This window comes from Balaenoptera acutorostrata, chromosome 9, assembly GCF_949987535.1.
Source record: "Balaenoptera acutorostrata chromosome 9, mBalAcu1.1, whole genome shotgun sequence".
NCBI classification, from domain to species: Eukaryota; Metazoa; Chordata; class Mammalia; order Artiodactyla; family Balaenopteridae; genus Balaenoptera; species Balaenoptera acutorostrata.
This window is the reverse complement of record NC_080072.1, coordinates 42,598,306-42,625,962: the sequence shown is the minus strand read 5'-3', so window position 1 is coordinate 42,625,962 and position 27,657 is coordinate 42,598,306. Positions and strand designations below refer to the sequence as shown.

Below are 27,657 nucleotides of genomic sequence, written 5' to 3'. Positions count from 1 at the left end.
AGTGCCTCAATTAAGACCTGGTGCAGCCAAAATAAATAAATTAATTCATTTTAAAAAGTAACAAACAAAAAATAGTGTTTCTGTATTTTGATACAATTTTATGAACACTAAATTTGAAATGCAGAAAATTTCCATTTGTCACAAAATATTCTTTTGATTTTTTTTAACCATTTAAAAATGCAAAAACCATTCTTAGCTTGTAGGCCATACAAAACAGATGGTGGGCCAAATTTCGCCTGTGAGGTATAAAATTGCTGACCCTTGATATAGTACTGATTTTTAAAAAAGGATACAACCTATTGGTTTTATTTTTCTATTGTCTAGCTCATTAATTCCTGCTTGTCAAAAATTTGTAATTTCTTCCTTCTACTTCCCTTTGGTTTGCTATTTTTCTAATTAAAAAAATAATAATAATAGGGACTTCCCTGGAGGTGCAGTGGTTAAGAATCTGCCTGCCAATGTAGGGGACACGGGTTTGAGCCCTGGTTCGGGAAGATCCCACATGCCGCGGAGCAACTAAGCCCGTGCACCACAACTACTGAGCCTGTGCTCTAGAGCCCATGAGCCACAACTACTGAAGCCTGCGCACCTAGAGCCTGTGCTCCGCAACGAGAAGCCACTGCAATGAGAAGCATGCCCACCACAAGGAAGAGTAGCCCCTGCTTGCCGCAACTAGAGAAAGCCTGCGCGCAGCAAAAAACACCCAACTCAGCCAAAAATAAATAAATAAATTTATTTTAAAAAATAGCATGTTTAATTCATTCGCAAGATTTAATTTTTTCATCAAAATAAGTACACAGGCCTATGAGTTTTCTTCTGAAGACAACTGTATCTGTATTCCAGATTCTGATGTTGAGTTTTTATCATTGTTTTCTAGAAATTCTGCAATCATCGTTTGTATTTTTCCTTTGCCTAAAGATTATTTAACAATTTTAATTTCAAGATACAAAGGCAATTTTGGTTTCTGGTTTTGTTATTTTGTTATTAATACCCATTCTATTGTATTATGTTGAGATAATGAAATCTGTAATATTTATACTTCCGGAATTTTTCAAAGTTCACTTTTGGTCCATTACATGGTCAATTTTCATGAACATTACATGGCACTTATAAAAATGGCATATTCTATTATCAAGTATAAAATCTGATGTATATTCGTCAGCTCTGCCTTACTGATTCTGTAGTATAGGTCTTTTTTTTTTCTTGGCCGTGCCACAGGGCATGCAGGATTTTAGGTCCCCAACCAGGGATTGAACCCATGCCCCCTGAAGTGGAAGCACAGAGTCCTAATCACTGAACCGCCAGGTAATTCCTAGTATAGGTCTTCTTTATCCTTTTTTTTTTTTTTTTTTGTCCATTTCATTTGTCTTAGGCTAAGAGAAGTGAATTAGTTTCTTAGTATTAATGTACTGCTACACATTTTTCCTTGTAGCTCTTGCCATTTTTGCCTCATGAAAGATGCTATTATTTGGTGCAATAGCTATTCATAATTATTATAACTCCTCAAGAATTAGAGTCTTTAGGATTATAGAGCGCATTTCTTTGTCTTGCTTATGCTTTCTGCCTTGAATTCTACCTTGTTTTATTAAGATCATGATTCATGCTTTCTTTTTACTTGTGTTTTCCTGGCATGCCTTGGCCCATCCTTATATCCTTAACTTTTAATCTGTTTTAGATGTCCCTCATATACAACATACTATATCATTGAGTTTTGTCTGTGATTCAATCTGAATACGTTTGTATATTAATAGGTAAAAAAGCCTATTTACATTCTTTATGTGACTGTATGTAGGGACTTAGTTCTCTCATATTATTTGCTCTTTAGGAAGGCTTGTATTTTTGATTTAGTGGTCATCTTTATGCTTATACCTTTACATAGTATGTTTGGGTGGTATCTGCTTCTAAGAATAATAAAATTAGCTGTACTTCTTCCTCCATATCCAGTACACGATTTTCTGCAATATTACTATCATTTACTTTTGTACTCTTAAATTTATTCAAACTTCTACTGCTTGATTTGTCAGCTTTAAATTATATCCTTTGGGGGCTTCCCTGGTGGCGCAGTGGTTGAGAATCTGCCTGCTAATGCAGGGGACACGGGTTCGAGCCCTGGTCTGGGATGATCCCACATGCCGCGGAGCAACTGGGCCCGTGAGCCACAACTACTGAGCCTGCGCATCTGGAGCCTGTTCTCTGCAACAAGAGAGGCCACGATAGTGAGAGGCCTGCGCACCGCGATGAAGAGTGGCCCCTGCTTGCCGCAACTGGAGAAAGCCCTAGCACAGAAACGAAGACCCAACATAGCAATCAATCAATCAATCAATCAATCAATCTTAAAAAAAAAGTACGTATTTAAAAAAAATAAAAATAAATAAATTATATCCTTTGACTCCTATTATATAAGAAGCAATGAGAGTTTATTCTACTTTCTACCTTTTCTTCTCTCATTTTTTTATTAGATGCATTATTTCTACAGTGTAAACTATTTATATATTATTGTTACACTTATTCCAACCTTTGTTTTAGCCTTAGTTCTACAATTATATTCAATTCTTTTTTTTTTTTAGAAAGATATTCCCCATGTATTTCTTCTTTAGGTCTTTGTTTTTTAAATTTATTTTTATATTTTTGGCTGTGTTGGGTCTTCGCTTCTGTGCGAGGGCTTTCTCTAGTTGCGGCAAGTGGGGGCCACTCTTCATCGCGGTGCGCAGGCCTCTCATTATCGTGGCCTCTCCCGCTGCGGAGCACAGGCTCCAGACACGCAGGCTCAGTAGTTGTGGCTCACGGGCCCAGTTGCTCCGTGGCACGTGGGATCTTCCCAGACCAGGGCTCGAACCCGTGTCCCTTGCATTGGCAGGCAGACTCTCAACCACTGTGCCACCAGGGAAGCCCTATATTCAATTCTTGACACTAGCCCTTTTGCTGATGTTTCCCCAGTCATCACTTGGTTGACTGAAACTTGCCCTCACTGATACAGAACTTTAGGTTCAAAATCAGACCAAATTAGGGGACTGCCAATCGAGGGCAGCAATCTCTATGTAGGAGTCCCACTACCTTCCAGACATAATACTCAGTTTATTTAGACTTTTACTTCAGCACTGGGAGCACATTCTATAGCTGCACAAACAGGAAGAGAAAGTAGGGTGGGGACAGTGGCATCAGCATGATTTCTTTCCACTCTTGCTTTCCTTACCTACTCCTCTCCTTATCTACTTGTTTTCTCCATAGCCAACCTGTGAAGAATGAGCTCCCATCTCTACCTCAGGCTTTGTCTATGCATGGTCTTATCTGTGCTTCCTTTGATATTATCCCATTTACCTTCCATCTTTTAGAACTTGAAATTATCTGATTCACTGATAGGGCCCTCCAACCCCATTCTCAATGTCTTTATCCCTTTTTCTATCCTTACAGTTATTTCAATGGCATTTGTAGAGAAGAAATAAGTGTGCTCAGTTGCCATCTTGAATCAGAAGTGAAATTTCCAACATTTTAAGTTAGCAGCTCACCACTGACTGATCAGAGAGAAGGTATTCCCATTGCAGTAGATCTATAGTCTGTTACTACGTAGTTCCAAAAAATAAATATTTTCCATTATGGATTACTTACTAAATTCATGTTAATTTATATTTTTCTAAAAATGCAGTATTTTATTTTACCAGTTAATTGGCTCCAAACTGTCAAGAGTTGACAGTATGGAAACAACCTTATAAATTGTAAAGCATAGTATAAATTATTGGGTGTGAGTAAAAAGACTAAGAGATGGCCTTTCCAGTGGTGATGACCTCCCCACAAGAACATGCATTCGCAAAGGAGCTCCTTCATCCCTCTTCAGAAGAGAAGAAGAAACACAAGCAGAAGCGCCTGATGCAGAGCCCCAGTTCTTACTTCATGAATGTGAAATGCCCAAGATGTTGTAAAATCACCATCTTTAGCCATGCACAAATGTTAGTTTTGTGTGTTGGCTGCTCTACTGTCTCTGCCAGCCCATAGGAGGAAAAGCAAGGCTTACAAAAGGATGCTCCTTCAAATGGAAGCACTAAAAGCACTGTGAATCAAGATGAACGGGGAACCATCCCAATAAACACAGTTTGGATAAAAAATATACATATATGAGGTGAAAGAGGGCCATGCCTCTACTATGAACTAGAGGAATCATTTCCCTGTCTGAACCCCTACTTCCTTGGCTATAAAATGAGCACATCAAGTGACAGTAAACCTCTTCTACCATTAACCAGTTATGAATCTACATACTTAAATGACTTATCAGGTTGGCATTAACTTGATTAGGGAAAAATATAACATTTCCTTAGATGCAAGGTAAAGAAAGTAAATAGCATGTTTTCCATTCTGTGTAGGTTGATGGAGTTCTTAATCATCCTAGAAGAAATAGTGGTAGTATACCAGAGCAAAATAAGGCTTCCTCAATTTTGATTATAACTACTCTAGGTCACTTACATGGCTTTGCTCAGTAAGACCACCAAAGCCCACAGAACCCTCAGTCTGTAGATTTCAACATATGCGATATGACAGTAAGTAGGAGGCCCAGGGATAGGACATTTCCTGTGTCAAAGGAAGAGCAAAGACCAAGGAACAACTTGAGTGAGTATAATTAACAAGAGTCAGGGGGGTAGGTTAGAAAGTTGCTTGGCTTAGTAAGTGGTCAGAGGGCAGTGAGATAGACACTGTAATTAGTCTTCTAGTCAAGAGTTCCTCTTCTTTTCATAACTCTCCTTATTTTTGTTTAGGTAACTATACTAACACTATGTAACACATGTACTTTGAGCGAAGCCAGCTCCATCACTGGCTCTAATAGTCAGGCATAAGGGAACGATAATCCCACTCACATTTTTTTTTTTTAATTGAAGTATAGTTGATTTACAATATTATATTAGTTTTAGGTGTATAGCATAGTGATTCAGTACTTTTGCATTATATAACTCCATTTTAAGTTACTATATGATAATGGCTATAATTCCCTGTGCTATACAGTATGTCTTTGTTGCTTATTTACTTATTTATTTTATACACAGTAGTTTGTTAATCCCACACCCCTAATTTGTCTCTCCTCACTCCCCTCTCCCCTTTGGTAACCACAAATTTGTGTTCTCTATCTGTGCATCTGTTGTGCATATACATTCTTTTTTTTTCTTTTTTAGATTCCACATATAAGTGATATCATACAGTATTTATCTTTCTCTGACTTCTTTTACTAAGCATAATATTCTCTAGGTCCATCCATGTTGCTGCAAAAGGCAGAATTTCATTCTTTCTTATGACTAATATTCCATTGTGTATATATACCACATCTTCTTAATCCAATCATCTGTTAAGGGGCACTTGGGCTGCTTCCATGTTCACAAGACATAGTTTTAATGGATGGACACATAACTTGGTTAGGACCTATGGGACACAAAGAACAGTTTGGGGAGAACATCTGAAAAGCTCCCTTGCTCTCCCAAAAACAATCCAAGCTCAATGTCTTGAAAGGACGTGGGCAAAACACATGTACTTCCATGAGCCAGCCTTAAGATAAAGCTGATATCATCTGGAAAGCAAACTTGAGGGATGTGAAGAAACAGGATCTTGATTACAGCATGAAGCATCTAGGTCATACCTACCCTAAAACTGCCTTGCTACCTCTGAATTTCTCCTTTATTATTTTGTAAATTTGCACAGGACCTTTTCCCCCTTGCAACTAGAAACATCTTAATATATCAGAGATGCAAAGACTCCTGATTTATCACACATACACCTGAAAATATTCAACAGATAAAGTCAAACTAAGGTTAAATTCATATTCCTAACAGAAATCATTGTTATGTGCACTTACTCTGAGGCTGTGACTATTCATGAGCTACGTTACAAGAGCATGAACCCTTAATGTACAACTGTAGAAGAAATATTGCTTAAAAAAAGGTATAAATGGGTGACTATACATACCAGTTTGATCAGGACAGTCAGAGTTTACACTTATTTTACGGTATAATTATTAATAGAAGCCCATCATTCTCAAGTGTCCCAATTTATGCAGTTACCTTGCCTCTAAAGCATGTTTTTTGGATTTGAAGAGTATTCTTTTTAGAAAAGTAACAGTAATCCAAGGAAATGCCTAGAGACCTCGAAAAGGTAAAAGGATTCAATCTTTAAGCCCTGTGACTAGTTTTGGAAAAAAAATGGTACTAGGGAAAAAGTCTGTGCCTACAAAGAATAGGCATGTGTCAGGAATTCCCTGGTGGTTCAGTGGTTAGGACTCGGTGCTTTCACTGCAGAGGGCCTGGGTTCAATCCCTGGTCAGAGAACTAAGTTTCTACAAGCTGCACGGTGGCCCCCCAAAAAAAAGAAAAAGAAAAAGAAAGTTATGTGTCATTTTTAAATACCTTATTGTAATTTCCTATCTACTTAACTGCTGCTATGAGGGTCACAGGGACCCTCATTTGTAGGAAGAATGATGCCGCAACTCTTATGAAGCTATAGTAGGAAGCAAGATTTGAAAGCACTGGCAGGTTTTACATTAAATATACTGTATAGCTATCTATTCTATCATTTGCCACCATGTCTAAAATACCTCTGTAGTCCAAACTCATTTATTTGGGTTCTAATTTCTTCTTTAGTCCACTATTAAACTGGACTAGTACCACACAATCTATTAACGGCAATAGCTGATCAGAAATGAGCTGGCATTGACATTTGGAAGCAAAGAGCCCAGACAGGAGCAAATTGGAGTCAAGAAGGGATGAGGGGTACCTGGTGCTCAACAACAGGCTGAAAAGTCAGGGCATCGATGGCCCTTCTTAGTATCTTAAGCAACAACTGTCATTTGTACCTCTGTTTTCCTCAGATAATTCTACCTTATGTCATAAAAGGTTGGAAAAAATAATAGCTAATGCTATTATTACAGTTTTTAAAGACACATCTGTGTTCATTTGGTTTTTTTTTTTTTAATTTATTTATTTATTATTTATTTTTGGCTGTGTTGGGTCTTCGTTTCTGTGCGAGGGCTTTCCCTAGTTGCGGCAAGCGGGGGCCACTCTTCATCGCGATGCGCGGGCCTCTCACCATCGCGGCCTCTCTTGTTGCGGAGCACAGGCTCCAGACGCGCAGGCTCAGCAGTTGTGGCTCACGGGCCTAGTTGCTCCGCGGCATGTGGGATCCTCCCAGACCAGGGCCCGAACCCGTGTCCCCTGCACTGGCAGGCAGACTCCCAACCACTGCGCCACCAGGGAAGCCTCATTTGGTTTTTATGATGCTGTGATTCTTATACAAACACACACAGTGTCTAAACAAGGGTCAGGGGTGAGGCAAACACCTTGTTCCACGAAACATCCAGGCACATTCAGCGTCTTTCTGCACAGATGAGGTAGGGCTGGGGTTGCAACGTCATGCCTAACCTGGGCTTCAGATTTGGAACCAGTTCATTTGGAAAATGCAAGTGAAATCGCTGAAGCAATGTTGTAAAAAACAGGAACATTTCCATCCGAGCCAGCTGTTCTCCAAGACAATGTCTTCTCCCTCAACATAAAAAACAGGCATAATAATTTTTCTAAATCCACAATATTTACCAAAATTTACGTCTAATACGTACCATTCAGGAAATCTGGAATTTAAAGAAACTTAGAGGAAGTTATGTTTATTTTATTCATTTTTTTAAAATAAATTTGTTTATTTATTTATTTTTGGCTGCGTCAGGTCTTCGTTGCTGCGCGTGGGCATTCTCTAGTTGCGGAGAGCGGGGGCTCCTCTTCGTTGCGGTGCGCAGTCTTCTCATTGTGGTGGCTTCTCTTGTTGTGAAGCACGGGCTCTAGGCCCACAGGCTTCAGTAGTTGTGAATCGTGGACTCAGTAGTTGTGGCTCGCGGGCTCTCGAGCGCACGCTCAGTAGTTGTGGAGCATGGGCTTAGTTGCATGTGGGATCTTCCCGAACCAGGGCTCGAACCCGTGTCCCCTGCATTGGCAGGCAGATTCTTAACCACTGTGCCACCAGGGAAGCCTGGAATTTATGTTTATTAAAGGATTTTCTTAAGCCGCAAAGAATAGAAATTGGCACTTTGGTTCCCAGAGCCCATTTCTTTACCTTCTTTTGTAAGGTCATGCACTTTTGTAAGCTCATTAGTTCTATTCTCCACTTCCTTTGCAAAATGTGGCAACAGAGCCTGAGATATGCCATGAAAGATCTGAGGTGTGACACTTTGTTCTCTTGACCCAGGAGAAGTTCATTTCATTTCAAATGACTGCATGTGCACCCTTCCCCAGTGAAAGGATTTTTCCAGTCCATCTTCCATGGGTCTTGTGATCTGTGTACTTCTTCACAGGAGATGCAATATTTTTGGAGATGAGGTATAATAATTGAGAGCCAACAGAGCTAGATTCCAGTTTCACTTCAAGTTATGATGTCATTCCTGTCCCTGGGTCTGTTTCTCAAGCTGCCTGTTACTGATTTCTAGCTCTACAAGTTTTGATTACAAGCCAAAATCCACAAGCAAGAAAGTTTCAGAAAAAGCCAGAGCTTCTCATCAGTTTCTTTCTAGCTGCTCAATTATGGCTTGTTTATTTTGAGTAGAAAGAGGTGTTAATGAGCTCTAATTAAACCATTCTCTCCTGTAAGTGTCAATACTATTTTCAGAGTTGGGATATTAACTCTACAATAGAATGCTTCAGATTAAGATGTTATACATGATAAATCATCATTATACTTTGTCCTAAAGTTATGCCCCTGTGAAAGTTCTCTTACCTAGGGAAAAGGGAACAAAAGCTTCCTTCTTGGCAAAATATCCATTGCTGTCCAGAAATCGGTCTGGATAGAATATTTCTGGGTCTCTCCAATACTTTTCATCAAAGTGTACAGAATAAAGATTTGTAATTACTGTTGTGCCTTTAGGAATGGAATAACCACGTACAACTGCATCCTCAGAGGTTGCATGGAAAATCCCTAACGGCACTATATTACAGAATCTTAAAACTTCATGTAAAACTGCCTCGGTATAAGGCATTTTGCATTTGTCATCCCAAGAAGGTGTCCCACTGGGTCCTATAATTAAATCAATCTCTTTCTGAACTTGTCCTGTAAGAGAAAAAGTGTTCAAGTTATTATGCACTTCTTAGAATTATATCTAAAGTAATTTCCCTTTAGGATAAAACAAAAGATAACCTGTAGTAAGCCAACAAGGTATGGGTACACCCAGATTCAGATTTTTCATTATCTGGGAGTTCTATTTAAATACGTGCCACGTATCGTATACAACCAGTACCCAACGCTCTTAAGTAATTTTGTTGTGAAAAACACATTATAAGTAATAAAAATAAAAATTAAACAAATCTAGAATTAGAATAACAACACTCTCAGCAAGGAAAAGAGTGAAGCATAAAAACTTAAATTAAAAAAAAACAGGGTTGGGACTTCCCTGGCGGTCCAGTGGTTAAGACTCCATGCTTCCACTGCAGCAAGCATGGGTTCGATCCCTGGTTGGGGAACTAAGATCCTGCATGCTGCGTAGTGCAGCCGAAAAACAACCACCACCACCACCAGGGTTTAGGTCCCAGCTCAGCACTAGAAGGGATTGGGCAAATCAGTCACTCAGCCTTTTCCCTCATTTATACAATAGGTATTATAAGACAACTCTGAGGTTTTTATACGAATTTAGATAACAGTTTTGAAAACCTTACAGATATTCAATGCTTCTCTTTTTGGATAGCACGGCAGAAGTTCCTAAATAAAATGCCTGGTACATGGCCAAAGACTCTAAAACACGTGTGAGCCCTAAATGTAAGAACAGACCTTGAGATCACCAGAATCCTTACCTTGAATGTTAGGATAAAGGGCCATGAAAAGAATTGCCCACCGTAGCACATTGGTTGTAGTTTCAGTTCCAGCAATGATGAGTTCACCCACAGAGAAAATCAGGTTTTCTTTGGAGAAAGTAGATGATGGGTCATTTTTACCTTGATCCATCTCATCTAAATAAGCATCAACAAAATGCTGAGGTAACTGAGGTTTTCTGTTGATGGAAGCTTTTTCAATAAGCCTGGAGAGAAAGTCATAGACCACAGCTGCATTTCTAAACAGTTGTTGATGTTTTCCAAAAGGTAAGATGCCAATCCATGGAAAGGCATTATAGAGGAAGACTGCGGCGTTGGTGGCTAGTTCCACATTTTCACTAAATAACTCAATCATGTGCTGAAAATCAGTGTCTTCGTAAGTGAATCGTTCTCCAAAAATGATCAGATTGGTTATGTTTGAAACGGCATTTGTTATTAATTGTTTAAAGTCAAAAGGGCTACCATTGTATGTTTCAATAGCATCAATGAAAAATTTGGTTTCTTCTAAGATTTTAGATTCAAAAGACTTTTGACCATATCCAAAACAGCGAAAGCTGTTTACAGCTAATTTTCTGTGATCAACCCATCCTCGGCCATATCTGGAATTGAGTAAGCCTAAAAAAAAAAAAAAAAGGGATGGTTAGTCATTCTTCTCCAAATTATCTTTCTATGAAACTATTAAAAAATTTTATCATTCCTACATCCCTGTATCTAACAGCTAAAAATGCTATGCAGGGAAGAAAAAAAAGAAAGATGGCTATTCATTCTTCTCCAAATTTTCTATAAAACTAAAACTAGACCCAGTAGTTAAGCCCTATTCTTTACTCCTCATTAGCCATGGAATATTATAAACAGATAAAGCTTATCTATACTTCTCATCTGGGCAAAGGCAGAAAAGACCTATAATCTCCCACCACAAGAAACTGAACTGTCTTGTGTAATTCAACCTGGGTGAACTAGGTCTTGGGTGACTTTGTTATCCAACTTCTACTATAAGCCTAATTTACAAAAGACGAATGACTGCGTGTTCTACGGGCAAAATTTTATCCTGGACTAAACACATACCTGAGAAATCATCCTTCTAGAATTAGAAATTTCCTGCTTTAAGAAACTAGATTTTAGAATACAAATTTCCTCCCATTAAAGGCATATGTTACCTAATACTATAACTGGCAGTGGCAAGGATGGCCCGAATGAGGTGTCAACGTAGTGGAAATACTCAAGCCAAAAGCAGGTGCTAGGGACTGAATGTTTGTGCCACCACAACATTCAAATGTTGAAGCTTAATCCCCAATGTGATGGTATTAGGAGGTGGGGCCTTTGGGAAATAATTATGTAATGAGACCTCATGAATGAGCTTAGTGCCCTTATAAGAAGGGATGTGGGAAGAGATGAGTGCTCTTGGTTATGTGAGGATACAGGGAGAAGACAGCAGTCTGCAAGCCAGGAAGCAGGCTCTTTCCAGACACTGTTCTGCTAGCACCTTGATCTTGAATTTCCTAGCCTCCAGATCTGTGAGAATAACTGTCTGTTGTTTAAGCCACTCAGTCTACATATTTTTGTTATAGCAGCACAAACTAAGGGGACAAACATGAAACTCAAACTTCTAATGTTGATATTGCTTGCCTTAAAATCTCAGTCTCCACAGTATACTCTGCTGTACTGATATGTCTACTATGGAATATTTTCCCTTTAAATCGATTATCAAGAAAAAAACTTCTTCAGCATATATATTTCTGTAACGTGTAGTTTACTTGGAATTTCATTCATAATTGGTACATAGGTATACCTATGATGAAAAATGTCATGTTCTCTTGTCTACATGAGGTACCTATGTAATTTACATTCCAACAACTTTTGTGCAACAGTTTTTGAATTTGGAACCTATGATGAAATTAACCATACATAAGGGGGTCTTTAACGCTGTGCAGCAATTTTATATGCCATATTCCATTCTCTTTTCTATACTCCCAGATGACTATTCATTCAACATAATGTATTTCTGGACCTAAAGTGTCTTAGATATATCAGTGAACAAAAGAGGCAAAGATGGCTATTTCTCATGGAGCTTACATACTAGTGAGGAGAGACAAACAAATTATATAGCAAGGAAGGAGACATAGGGCAGTCAGGAAAAGCCTCAGTGAGAAGGTGACATAAGTAAAGACACAGGAGATGGGAGTGGGTCAAGCAGATATCCAGGGAAACATCACTGCAGGTAGAGAGAACCAGTGCAAAGGCACTGAGATGAAAGCAAGCCCAAGAGAAATGTGTGTATATGGGATACATGTGTGTAATATATGCATACAGTTACACACAAGAAGGTACACAGGAGCCTGATTATAACCGTATACTGGCCAGTCTGTGTGCCCAGGCATGGGCTGAACCCGCCTAAAGGGCCACTTTTTCCTATTCAAACAGTGGGTTAATGGTGGCTCTCATTTCCCACTTCCAAGTTCAGTGCATATGCATCTTAAAATAACACATCTAGGGAATTCCCTGGTGGTCCAATGGTTAGGACTCCATGCTTTCACTGCTGGGGGCCCAGGTTCAATCCCCGGTTGGGAACTAAGATCCCACAAACTGGGCAGTGCAGCCAAAAAAAAAACCACATCTAATTTTCTTTCTTGTTTAATAAATTTATTTATTTATTTATTTATTTATTTTTGGCTGTGTTGGGTCTTTGCTGCTGCGCATGGGCTTTCTCTAGCTGCGGCGAGCAGGGTCTACTCTTCGTTGTGGTGCACAGGTTTCTCATTGCGGTGGCTTCTCCTGTTGCGGAGCACAGGCTCTAGGCGCACAGGCTTCAGTAGTTGTGGCACGCGGGCTTCAGTAGTTGTGGCTCGTGGGCTCTAGAGCGCATGCTCAGTAGTTGTGGCGCATGGGCTTAGTTGCTCCACGGCATGTGGGATCTTCTCGGACCAGGGCTCGAACCCGTGTCCCCTGCACTGGCAGGCAGATTCTTAACCACTGCACCACCAGGGAAGCCCAACACATCTAATTTTCTACTTATTTTTTCTCTTACTATTTCTTTGAAAATCTTAAGTTGAATGTATGTTTTTTCTTTCTTTATGATAAAAACAGTCTAAACTATAAGTTTATAGCTTCAAAAAACATATAGTTTATCCTAAATATTACTCTGATCACATCATACATTTTCATAATTTCTTTAAAGGTCTTCTATTATAATTGTGGTATAATTTCTTCTTTGACCTAATTATTACTTGGAAGAGTATTTAAGAAGCTGGAGATTTGTTTTTTATTTATATTATCGTTTTCAAGTGTCATCATGCCCTGGCCTAAGAATTTGGCCTTTAAAACTGGTGTTTTCTTTGCATTAATTGATTTGCTTTGCAATTTAATATATGGTTAATTTTTATTTTTTTCCTTTTCAATCAATGTCTTCTTTAGTCTATGTAGCCAAGATATTGTTGAATTTTTCTTTCAAATGAAGAGTGAAGCTCCCATTGAACTGGAGAATTTTGGAGATAAAAACTCTTATACTATTAAGTATGAAAACGGATGTATCTGACGTCAGCATTCTATTTTAGGCTTTCTGTTGCTGCTTTCGTCTCATCCGTTCTGTTAACTTTCAGCCTTTCTCCCTTGTTGAATATGCAATCATCCGACACTGATCAACACTAAACCATAGAGAATACTAGTCCTTTACACAAACCCACAATTCTTCATTTACATATCATATTAATTAGTAGTTAAGAAAGGCTGTTTCAGGGTCTATAAGCTTATAAGTAAAATAATAATAAAATGTCACCAAGCACTCAAGACTACCTTCAAAGATACTTTTGATTGAAGTATGTGTGCATGTGTATGTATTCTTAACCTGTTTCACAAAACCTGCACATATTATTAAGTGCTAATTATTTAAAACATTATTTACAATATTTATTAGAACTGGATTACAACAGTAGAATTAGCATGTACTGACCTAAAATATGAATGTAATGCAGCCTGAAAGGTCCTCAAATATTAGGGTCTGTAACCTAAATTAACTAATTAATACTTTTCTGTTAATCAGTACAACAGAATCCAATCTCTATGTACTAAATTTACATAAAATAAGAAATGTGGGGACTTCCCTGGTGGCACAGTGGTTAAGAATCCACCTGCCAATGCAGGGGACACGGGTTCAAGCCCTGGTCAAAGAAGATCCCACATGCTGAGGAGCAACTAAGCCCGTGCGCCACAACTACTGAGCCTGCACTCTGTGAGCCACAACTACTGAGCCCATGTACCACAACTACTGAAGCCCACGTGCCTAGAGCCCATGCTCTGCAACAAGAGAAGCCACTGCAATGAGAAGCCCGCGCACCACAATGAAGAGTAACCCCTGCTCACCGCAACTAGAGAAAGCCCGTGCACGGCAATGGAGACCCAACGCAGCCAAAAATAAATAAATTAATTAATTAAAAAAAAAAAAGGAAATGTGATTTAAAATAGTTTAGTAAATCATTAGGTAGGTGAAAATAAACATACCTCCCATTTTTGTCATCTTCATGAATAAAGGAAGGCATGGTCTGTCTGCAAAAATTTCACTTTGATGAACAAGGCATTCCTTTACTACATCATAGCCATTTAGAACCACAGCTGATATACCTCCAAGATCCAAACTGAAGATCTTTGAGAAGAAAAGAAAAACATTTAAATGGCAAAATATATGGAGAAATATAACCATAGAAATCCACAGATACTAAGTCCAGCTCTCCCAGTATTTGTTCCTCCCTGAAAATGCTGGCATTTATTACTCAACTGACAATGTTTAGAGTGCCTTCTCTCTGCAAGGCACGTCAAAGACCATGATTTCATTACGCATTCAGTGGCTCAAGACATAATCTTATACATGGTGTAATGAAAAGAGTACCAGACTCAGGAGGCCTGGGTTCTAGTTTAAGCTTTGCCATTAAAACAGATACAGGACACCTGGCAGAACCCTTAAACTTTTTGGGCTTCAGGGCTGCCACAGAAAATCAAGAAATACTTGATATTTATGCTCTTTTAAAATTCATTCCAACTCAAAATAGTCAATGAAATCTCAGCATCTGTTTGTTTCCAGGATGAATGAGGAAGCGGCTCCATCTACACATCCTTTATTATTCCCGGTTTAGGTAGAGGAGGGGATTGTCAAAGGCCTGAGAGACAACTTTCGAAGTATAACATGTTGGGGCCCAGGATATGCAACCCCAAAATATGCCTCAATGGCATATTAATTATTTTGAATTAAAGTTACTGAAGAAATGGCCAACGCAAGAGGGACACTCTAGGGAGTTCCCCGGTGGCCTAGTGGTTAGGATTTGGTGCTGTCACTGCTGTGCCCCGGGTTCGATCCCTAGTAGGGAACTGAGATCCTGCAAGCTGCTCGGCACAGCCAAAATTTAAAAAAAAAGGAAAAAAAAAAAAAAAAAAAAAGAGGGACACTCTCTCTTTTTTGTCTCCCTGAAAGCAGGAAATAAATCTCTCCTGTGAAAGGTATACTCCATGCATCTGGAGGTAGGACACCCTTATTGCCAAAGATAGGGAATTTGGGGGTGAGAATCCTTTTTAAACAAATCTTGTTACTTCTTTAATTTACTGCCCAAGCACAAACTCTGTTTAGATTCTTCACCAATTGGGCACCCAAAACCAAAGTTTCTTTGTCCTGTCAATTCTTTGCAAATTTATTGGTTCTTTGTCTAAGAAGTAGAACATCTGCCTGCTTTGGCCACTTCCTCCATCCCATGTCTGTGAGACCTCCATGCGCATGGATTCAAATGTGTTTATTTTTCTCCTGTTAATCTGTCTTGTGCCAATTTTATTATTAGTCCAGCCAAAAGTACTCAAGAGGGGCAGAGGGGAAAATTGCCCTCTCCTCAACAAGACATACTGAAACTCACAGGCTTATTTATTTGGGCCCCTGAATTCCACCAAGTTAACAAAGAGGGCCCTAAGGGAATTCAACCTTGGAGGACTGGCATCCGCCACGTTGGCACAGGTGGCTGCCCCTCAGCTAAAAGATGGAATACCCATCCTATTCCTTGCTGAAGCTTCTCATGTGCTTCACTGCAGGTTCACTTACAATGTCACACCTCCTGTAGTCTATTCTAGCTAGCCCTATATAGAGGCCTAGTCCAGTGAAGGAACAATGCTACCTTATCAGTGGGATGCAAAGATTGCTTAGCCCCATCCTCTCAGGGGGTGGCCGAGAGCTTTTGAGAGCCAAAATACTGAGTCAAGCCTCATCTCTGGGCAAACAGGTAGAACAGATTTAGCCATGATTCACACTACTTTGGGGGGTGGGGTGGGAGGTACCAGGAGACTTAGCAGAGAATTGAAGTTCAGCAGAAGTAGTTACAGTAGCAAAAGTGATAAAACCTCCAAGTAGTAACAGAATCAACCAGCTGAGCAAGACTCTTTGCCACAAGGATGGGCCCTGCCAACTAAGCAGTAGGTACATCCAGAACTTTGGGAAGGAGCATGGACTGCCTGCCACAAGTAAAGGTATTAGTCAAAAGTGGCAGTGTAGGAGTTTCAGCACAAAGGAAGTGGATACCAGCTGAGCAAAGATGGGGCTCTTTCAGTTCCCAAAGCAGTAATGGGATGGTCTTAAAGTCTTTTCATAGAAGCGTAATTTTAAGCTGATATAAAGGAAAAATTCCTCCTCCTGTGTGTCTCCTCTACTCTCAGTACTCCACTACAACACCTATGACACCAGATGTGTGCATTTTCCACACATCAAGCAATTCTGGGACATCAGCTAGGTGTCCTACAATTTAACTCAATTCTGACATTATCTACCAGGAGAAAGTGTCAGATTCCACAGGTTAAGGGCTCAATATCACAAGAGTGCTCCCCCACTTCAGACTCCAATCACAAGTCGAGGTTGTTACCTGTGCTTCTGATCAAAGGGCTATAAATCAGAGGTTCCCATGACCTCCTCCTCAGGTTTGATTAATTTGATAGAGTGGCTCACAGAACTCAAGAAAATATTTTACTTACTAGATTACCGGTTTCTTATAAAAGGATGTTAACTCAGGAGCAGGCATATGGAAGAGATGCATAGGGCAAGTGTATGGTCAGGCCACTCAAGATGGCTGTTCTCTTGCTCTCTGTATATCCCCTGCTCAACCAATGCCTGCTTCACCTATACCCTACTCACATGACTGACCTTCCTACATACTTGCCCCAGGCTCCAGCTACTGATTGTTCTTATCAAAGGGGCAGCGAGGGGCGTGCCCCTCTGCTAGTGTACTTGATAACCAATGAGTCAACCTGAATCAACTCCCCTGTAACTGGTCATCCCCCGCCCCCTTCCCCTGCTGCCAGGTCCTGCCTGCCACCTGCCACACACGGTGGGGTATCGCTCCAGGACCTTGCTTCAGATATGTAAGATCCCTATCCACTGATGTCTCCGTTGCTGACTCCGGGCTCTTTCTTCGGTCTTGAAGCTGGGCAAATATAGGCCTTGCAGGCCTGCGGGTTGCAGCCCAACAACAAGGTATGAGGAAAGGGGTGCAGAGCTTCCGTGCTCTCTCCAGGCATGTTAGCCTCTGCTCACCTCCACGTGTTCACCAATTCACCATGGCAGCTCTCAGAGCCCTGTAATTCAGGGATTTTTATGGAGGCTTTATTACCTAGGCATGATTGATCAAATCATTGGTCACTGGTGACTGACTCAACCTCCAGCCCCTCTCCCTTCCCCAGAGGTAAGATGAGTAGAACTGAAAGTTTCAACCCTCTAATCCTGGTTGGTTCTCCAGGCAACAAGCTCCCATCCTTAAGGGCTTTCCATTAACATTAACATAAACTCTAAGGTGGGTGAAAGGGGCTTATTATGAATAACAAAAGATGCATCTACCACTCTCAACACTTAGGAAGTTCCAAGGGTTTTAGGAGTTTGTGCCAGGAAAGGTACAAAGACCAAATACACATTTATTAAAAATCACAGTATCACAAGTGGAGACAATAAAAAAGGGTATTAGTGAATAGGCAGTGGTCCTGATGCAGGAAAAAAATCCCCACCTTTGTGATTAAATCAACTTTGTGATCGATTTCACAAAGATGGGATTAAAAATTCTGTTAATAGGAAGGCAGAACAAACAGGGGAGTTAATTTCAGGGTAATGCTGTCAGGTTGTGGACACTAGAGATTACAAAAACCAACTAGGAGCCATAACTTGAGAAAACTGTTATACAATCCACCTTTACTCAAAAATGAGATGGTCCTCTATTTGATGGTGAAAACTGGGGAAACTGTTACTTGAACTAGCATCTATTCAGGTACACGCTCTTTTCAAGGACTTTTGGTAGAAGTTTGTAAATCAAATTGTGAAAATTCATCCTTACGCTGCTTTAATCTATGGAAGGGTCCAAGATTAGTTATATATATTTTTAAATTTATTCAATAATTTTTATTATTATGGGGTAGTTATGATGCTGGCAAGGATGGAAACAGGAACACATGAAACACCTTCTAGAAGTCAGTCTATGATCTTCAAGTCTCTTCCCCTATTCCCAAACTAGCTCTACCCACGATTTTTCACTATCTCAGTTAATGACCATTCCAGCCATCCTTCAAGCTATATTCTGGTCCCAAACTGTCCATAAGCTGCCCATGGTTTTTGTTTTTTGGGGGTTTTTTTTGGCCACACCGCGGCACGCGGGATTTTAGTTCCCTGATCAGGGATCGAACCTGCGCCCCCTGCAGTGGAAGCTTGGATTCTTAACCACCGGACTGCCAGGGGAGTCCTGAGCTGCCCATGTTGACTCCATTTTTCACCCAAGCCCCACATCACTGCTTAGCAGTCACGATGTTTCAACTTTAACAATACAGACAGAATATGACAATTTCTTACCACTTCTGTCACTAACACTCTAATCCTTCATTTCTCCCCTATGTTATCTCAACAGCCTCTTAACTTGTCTCTTTATAGGTGATTCTCAACATGGCATACTCCTGCTTCATGGCCTTTGTACTTGTTCCCTTGGCCTGGAATGTTCTTCCCCTAGATATTCCCATACCTTGCTCCTTCAGTTCATTCAAATATTTGCTCAGATGCTTTTTTTTTACAGTGAGGTCTGCTCTAACCCATTTAAATTTCACCCCCTAGCATTCTCCATTTTCCTTACACTAATTTAGTGTACTTCTTACTCTGTACTCTAACATATTATATATTTATTGTGTTTATATTGTCCCTATCCTGCTCCCAGCCTCCCCTCCACTGGTAGAGTGTAAGCTACACGAGGGCAGGGATTTTCACCTGTTTTGTTCATTGCTAAATCTTCACATCTAGAATAGTATTAATACATAGCATATGATAACAACTGATAAATATATGCTGAATTAAAGAATAGTGGGGGAGACACACATTTAAGCATATTATTACAACACTACAGGCTAAGTGCTAATAACAGAGGAATGTAAAAAGTGCTGTTGATGAAAACTGATAAATAACTGCCACACACTTTTCAACATTTGCTTGGGCTGTATTCTCATTTGGAATGCCTCCCTTGACTGCCATACCATCCAAACCCCACCAAGTCTTTAAGGACCAACCTCCACGAAGCCTTTCTCGGTGCACTCTCTTTCTCTTTCTCCCTTGAACCACCACAGCACATGCTTAGAAGTTCCCATGGCACTTAGTTAATACTACCTAAAGCCAAAAGCATTCATATTCCTGTCTTCTGCTTGCCTGCTAAATTATAAACTCTTTAGATTCAGTGATTTCATCTCTTTCATCTTTGAACGCTCCACGGAATCTCATTCAATGCCTTGCATAAATCTCAATAAACGCTTAATGTATAAATAAATTATAGGTTGTCAACGCCACTTGCCTCAAAGTAATTATTTTATTATCCTTACGTGCATTACCTGAAAATAATCTGTAAAAACCCCTTGTGCTAGCTTTGCTAGCTAGGGAATGCTTCTCGAAATCTGGGTTAAGATTAGTCACTGCAGAAGCTTACGCGTTCAGAGTGAATCTCCAAGGAAATGTTAAGTCTCAGTGTGATACATTTATATATAAGATTGTCTTTAAAATGACTGTATAAGACTTGAGCACCGGTTGTCTTCCTTTCAAGAATTATGAAGAAGAATTGAATTCACGGACTTCATAAAAGTAGGTGTCACTTGAAGTGCCTGTCATTTCTTATAAGCAATTTTAAAGTCCAGGGCTTGCTTTCTCTGAGCACACATCTCCAGGTCATCAAGTAAGACAGTGGAAAAATAAGATTCTATTTATAAGTACGACATATAAACAACTTTCCACAACCTTCTTGAAGTACAGGAGATAATAGTTTCCTTCCACTTCCAAAAAAGGCATAGTATTTTAACAACTCATACTGTTAGCGGAAACACTGACTGAAACTGCCCGCCCTGGCCAGGCAAAGACAGTAACAATTTGCATGAGTTATTTTATGACAGGAGATCCTGGTAAGGAACATAGAACTAACAAGCCACCAACCGGAAGAATACAGGAAAGGTCAAAAGGAGAGAGGAGATGCCAGTCCACGTGTCCTACCAACCTCCCAGAATCCTCCTCGCTGGAATCCATCTTTGCTGAGCAGTTGCGCGCCCACCAGAAAGGAACCTGAGTCAGAATGATTGGCCAGAGACAACCCGGAAACTAATCCCATCACCATAAAACCCGAGAATGAGAGCCACATGGCAGAGCGGTTCTCCTGCGTTCCCTTACCCTCCTGCTCTCCACCCGGGCACCCCTTTCCAAAAAGTCTCTTGCTTTGTCAGCACGTATGTCTCCTCAGACAATTCATTTCTTAGTGTTAGACAAGAGCCCACTCTGGGGCCCTGGAAGGGGTCCCCCTTCCTGCAACAATACCAACTTTGAGACTTTGTCAGAATTGGAAAATACCTCTGAGACAGTGGGAGACCTATAGGGGTGTTTCACAACTAAGATAAAGAGCAAGTAGCTTAAAGGGTTAATACATTAGGTGGTTTTCAACTTAAGTCTAAAACAGAGTTACTCAAACCATGTCTACTCTTCTCTTTTTCCTCTGCCCCTCTTGCACTTAATAGCAACCCTATTCGATTTATAGTAAAGAGCCCTCTTTGCAAAGTGCTATGGTTACTTCACATAGTTGTACCAGCAATAAAACTGGTTACTCATGCCAAATTTTTATCCATTGTACCAGATCTACCTATGCCAAGATGACAGTCTTCCAGCACATTTATAATTTGCAATCTATTATGAGACTAAATTACCCCTCTCCCAAAAGAATGTTCATAGTAAATACAGAGTTCCTTTCAGTTCAAATATCTACGTATGAAAAACTATTTCCTATTCTGCATGACACCATTTCACATAATTGGTCTAAAAACACTTTATACTTTGTAGGCCTAATAAGCTGTTCTGTAATTAATAACTAACATTTACTCAAAGAACATTTGAGTAGCACTTAACTGTGTTCAGTTATTATTATTACCATTACGCATATCGCGAAAACTTAAGATTCAGACAAGTAAAGGTCAAGTTTTACCTGACGAAAGAGGACTCAACTTCTCGTCTTGTGCTTTCACATCTTATGATTTCTCTAAATATTAATGACGCTTTGTACACCAGAGATCAAATATATTCCATGGAAATCATGGAAATACACTCAGTTCCTGAAGAACTGGAGGGTGGAAAATAATATCTAAGAATTACACAATTTGCTTTATCTAAACCCAGCCTCCCTTTAGCGACATATACCATCAAGGAACTGCAGAAACCTAGAATAATTCTTGTAAAAGCTGGTTTAAATACGGATGTAAGCCCAAACCTGAAACACCGCAATTGCCAAACAGCCCTGCGGTACTTCTCCTTCAAAACACAATTTGTGGTCGATCGTTAGATTAATTTTTTTCTCTGGCTAGACTGTAACTACCTAAAATTGGGCTGTGACTGCCTTCTTCACCTCTCTATTCCCAGCACCTGGCAGAGAGAGCCTGGCTGGTCGTTTCCTATAAAAGAATGGATTCAAAAGGAAACGAGTGAGCCGGGTTAGTGTCAGTGTTCTGGAAACTTCTGCCTCCTCGAGGTCAGGACAGCCTTCCAAACACAAGCTACCGTTTTGGCCTTTCCCCTGCTAGTTCGCAGCGGCGTGGCTGCCTGCAAGTCACTCAGCAGGTCTCTGCCGCAGTTTCCTCCTCTGTAAAATGGGGAGGACCAGAGGACCTGCCCCTGGGCGCCCTCACTGCAAGGGAGGCTGGCCCACGGCCGGCGCAGTCTCCGTGTTTGCTGCGGGGACGTTCCTGGCTCTGGGCAGACAGCACGGCACTGCGACCCCGCACTGATTTTCACTCATTAGTTCATTCTCTCTTTCACGGTCATTTCCCAGAGGCCTTCACCTGCGCTCTCTCAGCCTCTCGGCAGACGCCTAGACCAGTCGTTCTCAAACGCAAACATCCAACGACCTCCTTTTAACCATTAACTCGGTCCTAGAATTCGGACACCTGGTTTTCTCGAGAAGCCGTGGGTGGAAGCTAACCTACCCACTACGTGCGGCTCCGTGGGCGCTAGAAGCTGGGCGGGCTGAGGATATCGCCCGTCACTCCCGACCGGGCATGCGGCACGGGACCCAGGCCCCACTGCGCAGGCGCGGGAGCGGCACCTAGTCGCCCTCGGGGGCGGGAGAATCCGGCCAGTATCCCGCGGGCATCAGGTGGGAGGGGCTCGCGGCTGGGCGGGGCTCTCCCTCCCACAGCGGCGCCTCTTGAGTACCTCGCTCCCGGGCCTGGGAAGCCGGCTTCCCTCCACGCTGCCGACACACGGAGAGGGGTCAGACAGCTCGCACCCACAAGCGTGGGACATCCCCTCACCCCGGGAGGAAGGCCCGGGCCTTCCCTGCCCGAGGCCCGTCGGCTGTACCTCGCCGTACACCTGGCTCTGCTTTTTCATGTAGACGTGGGGGAGCTCGGCCGAGGCGCCCAGCGAGTAGATGTTGCCGATAAATGGCAGCCCCGACGGTCCCGGGGGGAAGCCCGACGGCCGTCTCTGCTTCAGCAGCTGGCGGACCCCCAGCGCGAAGAGCAGCAGGAAGAGGGCGCCTCCGAGGGCCGCCGCGAACGCCTCAGCACCCTGAGGCTCCCACATGGTCCGGGCTGGGGCTGCGAAACCACATCGCCCCGGGACGCGGCGAGCGCTCCAACCCCGCCGCATCGTATTGGCCCGGTACCCCGAGGTCCCGCCCCACTTCCATGACCATTGGCTGGCTGAGCGTAGGGCCCTCGGGCCAGTTACTCTTGGCTTTGTTCTGGTCAGAGTCCGCTCTGCGGAGGGCGGGTGGCCCTGTGAATCTGGGCGCGGCTCTAGGCAAGCCCCAGCTGGTTGGGCACAGAGCCTGGAGGCCTCTTCCGGGGTGTTAACGCTTGGGCCTGGAAGACATGACAGCACCGCCTACCTCACTGGGTCGGGCGGATCCTGCGTCCCCGGCAGCCAGCCTTTTCTGTGGTTATCTTTTTAGGAACCAGGTCTGCTTATTTCAGACTAGAAAACTGGGGAGATTATCAGTACTGCAGTCTTTAGCAAAACCTGGTAATCTTAAGAATCTCCGTTAAAGAATTGACCCATCAATATAAAAAGAAAATAATCTCACTATTTATCCTTTTTTTACTCATCTATTCTTTTGTCCTATGTTATGAGGTATTTTTACATGTGATCCCTTATGAATTGTAATTACACAATATTTAGGCAACCTGAGTTAATTACATATCTCTTCACAGCTTTCTAGTCGTTCCCAACTGGTTACTTCTTGGCACTCACAGAAGACTCTCTGGTCTACAGTTGCCCAGGGATAGTGCTTACTCTTCAAACTTTTTGCCTCCGCTACCTAAAATTAAGCAACTGATTGCCTACTTGGAAATTGCTATTTGCTGTTTCTGTTTCTATTCCTGTTTTGTATTGGGTAGTTCCTTGCAACACAGGACCTACTGGGCATGGGACTCTTTTTAACAGCTGCCTTTTGTGATTGAGCAGTGGCAAGAGTGTTATGGTCCTCATTAGCTTAAGGCTTATTCACACTACAGGTATTTTTAAAATATCCACCATGTAGTGGTATCCAAAGCAATGGAGATAATATGTGAAAAGAGCAACAAAGTCCCTACCCTCCTAGAACTTACATTCTTGTGAGGGAGGAGGAATAAACACATAAAATAATTTTAGACAGTCATTAGCAGACGAAAATACAAGTGTGTTATAGAGAATGCTTGGGCATGGGGAAATCCTTCAGCAGGTTAGAGATGTCAAGAAAAGTTTCTTTAAGAAGATGATATTTGAGCTTAGATCAAATGATAAGGAGTTATATTAGTTTTCTACTGCTGCTGTAACAAATTACTACAGTGCCTTAAAACCATAAATTTATTATCTTATAGATTTTGTGCTCAGAAGTCCAAAGTAGGACTTACTGGGTTAAAAGCTAGGGGTTGGTATGGCTGCATTCCTTCTAGAGGCTCTAGAGGAGAATCAGTTTCCTGGCCTTTTCTGAATTTTAGGGGCTACCCACGTTCCTTAACTCGTATTCCCTTATCTTCATCTTCAAAGGTAGCAACATCTCACATTGCATCTCACTGACTCTTCTGCCCCCTTCTCTGCCTGCCTTCTGCCTGTCCCTTCTACTTAGAAGGACACTTGTGATTCCATTGGGCCTACCTGGATGATCCAGGATAATCTCCCCACCTCAAAGTCAGCTGTTTAGCAACCTTAGTTCCATTTTATTGCTCCATGCTGTGAAACCTAAAGTACTCTGGTTCTGGGAATTAGGATGTGAGCATATTGGAGGTGAGAGGTGGGGGCTGGGGGGACCAAGGGGAGATATGGGGGAAAATATTCCAAAGAGGCAATAGGGAGAGCAAAGGCCTCCATGTACTAAGCAAGCCTTGTCCTCTGGGAGTGTTTCCAGTCTCTCACTTTCTATATTTCTGATGCACATACACTGGAGCTGAAGCCAGGCAGTTAGTAACCTTAAATTTTGCTGTTTAACTGTTTTGAGCTCACTATCTGGTATATGGACATCTCCAGTGTCCTGTACGTTTCACAGGATCTCCAGCCACGGAATATCTACCTACTGCCTATTACAAATGCCTAATATATTACCCTTAGGGATTCCTTTAAATTCTTATTAATCAAGAATCTTCTAGTAAAATGGAAAAATAATACGATAGATGATCTTTGCTAAACTTAGTCCTCAATGTCTAACCAAAGGTCAATGGAGACGGCCTAGGGTGGATATTGGCATTGCAGCTGGAGCACAGTGATGCCGAGGCACTAGGAGTGGAGTGATGTCACCTACTGGATGTCTGAGGTCACGCCTGCCTGCCTTCCCCAACATCATTCAGCTTGCGTTGTCTGGCTGGCCACAACTGTTACGCAGTATGGTACTTGGTTCAAGAGTGGCCCCTTTCCATCATCTATTTTCAAAAACGATTAATTTCCATTCCAAAAATATCCTCCCGTTCACTTAAGGTAAGGAGCATTTCTCCTTTGGCATTCTCCCCCTGCCTACGTTAGCAGAGGAGAGCTGTAGCCTTGACAGCAGCCTGACTCACTAATGGCACTGATGAGATGCCTCATCCCCACCTCCACTGCCCCTTGGGGACAGTGTGTGTGGGAGGTCTTCACGACTCACTAAAAGTCTCTCAGAACACAGATCCTTACCTGTCATCATTTTCATCATTTATCATCTTCTCTCAGCGCTCAGCAAAGGGAAGTAGCTCTCTTTGTTCCCCCTCCCTGCATTTGCTCCTAGCGTGATAGAAAACAACCAATATTATGTTTGTCTGTGGACTTTATCAGGACAGGGATGTTTGGTAGAACAGGAAATGAAGCATTTCACTGCTTCATGGTAGAGAGCCCATCTTCAGTATGCAGGGCTGAATGGGTGCCTGGAGAAATGTGAAAACCCTGTACATGGCTCTGATATTTCTGTGTGCAGACAGGTAATGGTTTCAACAGAGTGTCTGTGCTCCAGTGAGAGCCTCTTTCTTGAGCTTTGGGAACCTCCCTCCAGGACGCATTCTGAGGGCTCCCTGCCGTTTCTGGATGGCTACTCCCCTGGCCTGAGCCCTGGGTGCTCTCCCAACCCCCCACCCCAGCACACAGTGATGCAATCAGCAATCAGCACAAGGTGCCTCCTTGGCACATTTCATTATGTGCACTCACAGTTGCATTTCATCAGAATGGAAGGGAGTGAGAGTCAAGGAAGTGCCTAGCCGAGCCACATTGGAGCCTGAGGCAAAAGAAAAAAAATCAACAGTACTGATGTTGGCCATTAAAAATTTGATATCTTGTTCATCATGGATTTTTTCGCATTAATTTTGAATTTAAAGTGTTACATTAGAATATTATCTTGATTACTAAGCATTTTGGTGTCCCCTTATTTTGCTCCCAAGGTTAGTGCCTCACATGCCTCACCTGAGTCCCAGCCCTGGGATGTAGGGAACCTAAATGATGATTTTAATGGCAAAGTGGTATGTAGGAACTGGGTTTGTGCCTTGCATTTTCCTGACGCTCCTAGGAGCTAGGTACTGAGGTGAAGCTGGTGGAGTGTGGCACCTCTGCATGGGATTTGAGGAGCTTTATGAAAGTCTCCCTTTGACCACTAAAAGAAGTCCTCACCTTGCCTGAAGTTCAGTCTTTATCACTTAATTTATATGAGTTAAACATTCCCCCAAACAGGCTAAGTTGGAAAATGCAAACCCTGATGGCAGCAAAGTGTTAGAAAGTTCCTAAAACTGCACTTACACGTGAATGTGTTTATTCCAGCATTTTCTTAGAGGCAGGACAGAATGGGAGGTGTGATGACACTGATTTGCTGGAGTTATTGGCATGGTCATGTTGATGGTGGTAGGTGTGGGGACTTAAGAAAGGGATACAGAAAGAAAAAAAGAGGTTTTCAGTGAGAAACTTCTTTCCCTTCACAATTTTTCCAAAGGCTGCAGACAGATCACACTTCTCCCAGGAGTCATTCCTGCCATTTCCTGGGGATGCTCAGCCAACCACCCTCTGCCACTGCTTCTCTTCCAGCACCCTACTGGTCCATCTTCTAATCTTGACATCTTTTGTTTCTTTTCTTTTATTTAAAGAGATTAGAAGTCTAAAGTGGATGAACACTTAGTGACCATCTTGTTGAAGACCCTCTTCCAAACGTGGTATCTGAGACTCAGTGGAAATGTAATTCTCTGTCCAAGGTCACACAAGGCAGCACCAGTGGAACCAGAAGTCTGGGCTCTGGACTTGCCACATGTTTCTTCAGTCATTCATCACAGAATTATTGAACACCTACTAGACTAGATGCTGGAGATGTAATAGTGAGAAAAACCAGTCATGGTCCCCACTTTCCTGGGATTTACAGTCTACTGGGGGATGTGTACATAAATAATCACAAATAGATATATCATTACAAATAGTTAAGTTTTCTATCGGTATCAGTGTTATACCATTTTGATGGAAATGTAGAAACCATGCTACATTTGGCTATCTTTGCCCTTCCCTCTCTTTAAATATTGGGTTGGCTAAAAAGTTCATTCGGGTTTTTCTGTAACGTGAAAAGCCCGAACGAACTTTCTGGCCAATCCTAAATATAGTTTTAGGTGTTTCCTCTATATGCGTTGCACACCATGTCAGATGGTGTAATAATTTTTGCTTCAACCATCAATTTTGCCCATTCTGATGTTCTTTTTTTCCCTGAAGTTCCAGACTTTCTTCTCTGAGAACTTCCTTAAGCCATTTTTTAAAAATTATTTTTTTATTGGAGTATAGTTGCTTTACAATGTTGTGTTGGTTTCTGCTGTACAACCAAGTGAAGCAGCTATACGTATACATATACCTTAAGCCATTTTTAAGAGTAGATTTACTGGCACA

The 27,657-nt window shown here is 41.7% G+C and overlaps 1 protein-coding gene across 4 annotated transcripts; it reads right to left on the bottom strand.

Annotated features, from left to right (window-relative positions):
* Nucleotides 1–3,644: 3,644 nt before the first annotated feature.
* On the bottom strand, nucleotides 3,645–22,906 carry LOC103007249 (vitamin D 25-hydroxylase). 4 transcript variants are annotated; one of them, XM_007174887.2, is made up of 5 exons: nucleotides 22,669–22,906; nucleotides 14,307–14,448; nucleotides 9,795–10,427; nucleotides 8,728–9,057; nucleotides 3,645–7,509 (listed from the first exon to the last, which is right to left on the bottom strand). In XM_007174887.2, exons 1-5 carry the CDS (start codon nucleotides 22,891–22,893, stop codon nucleotides 7,334–7,336), a joined length of 1,506 nt encoding a protein of 501 aa, XP_007174949.2. In that variant the 5' UTR covers nucleotides 22,894–22,906; the 3' UTR covers nucleotides 3,645–7,333. The 4 variants fall into 4 exon arrangements, with proteins under 4 accessions (XP_007174949.2, XP_057408017.1, XP_028020523.2 ...); XM_057552034.1 differs by lacking the exon at nucleotides 22,669–22,906 and adding an exon at nucleotides 22,522–22,652; XM_028164722.2 differs by lacking the exon at nucleotides 8,728–9,057.
* Between the last annotated feature and the right edge of the window lie 4,751 nt (nucleotides 22,907–27,657).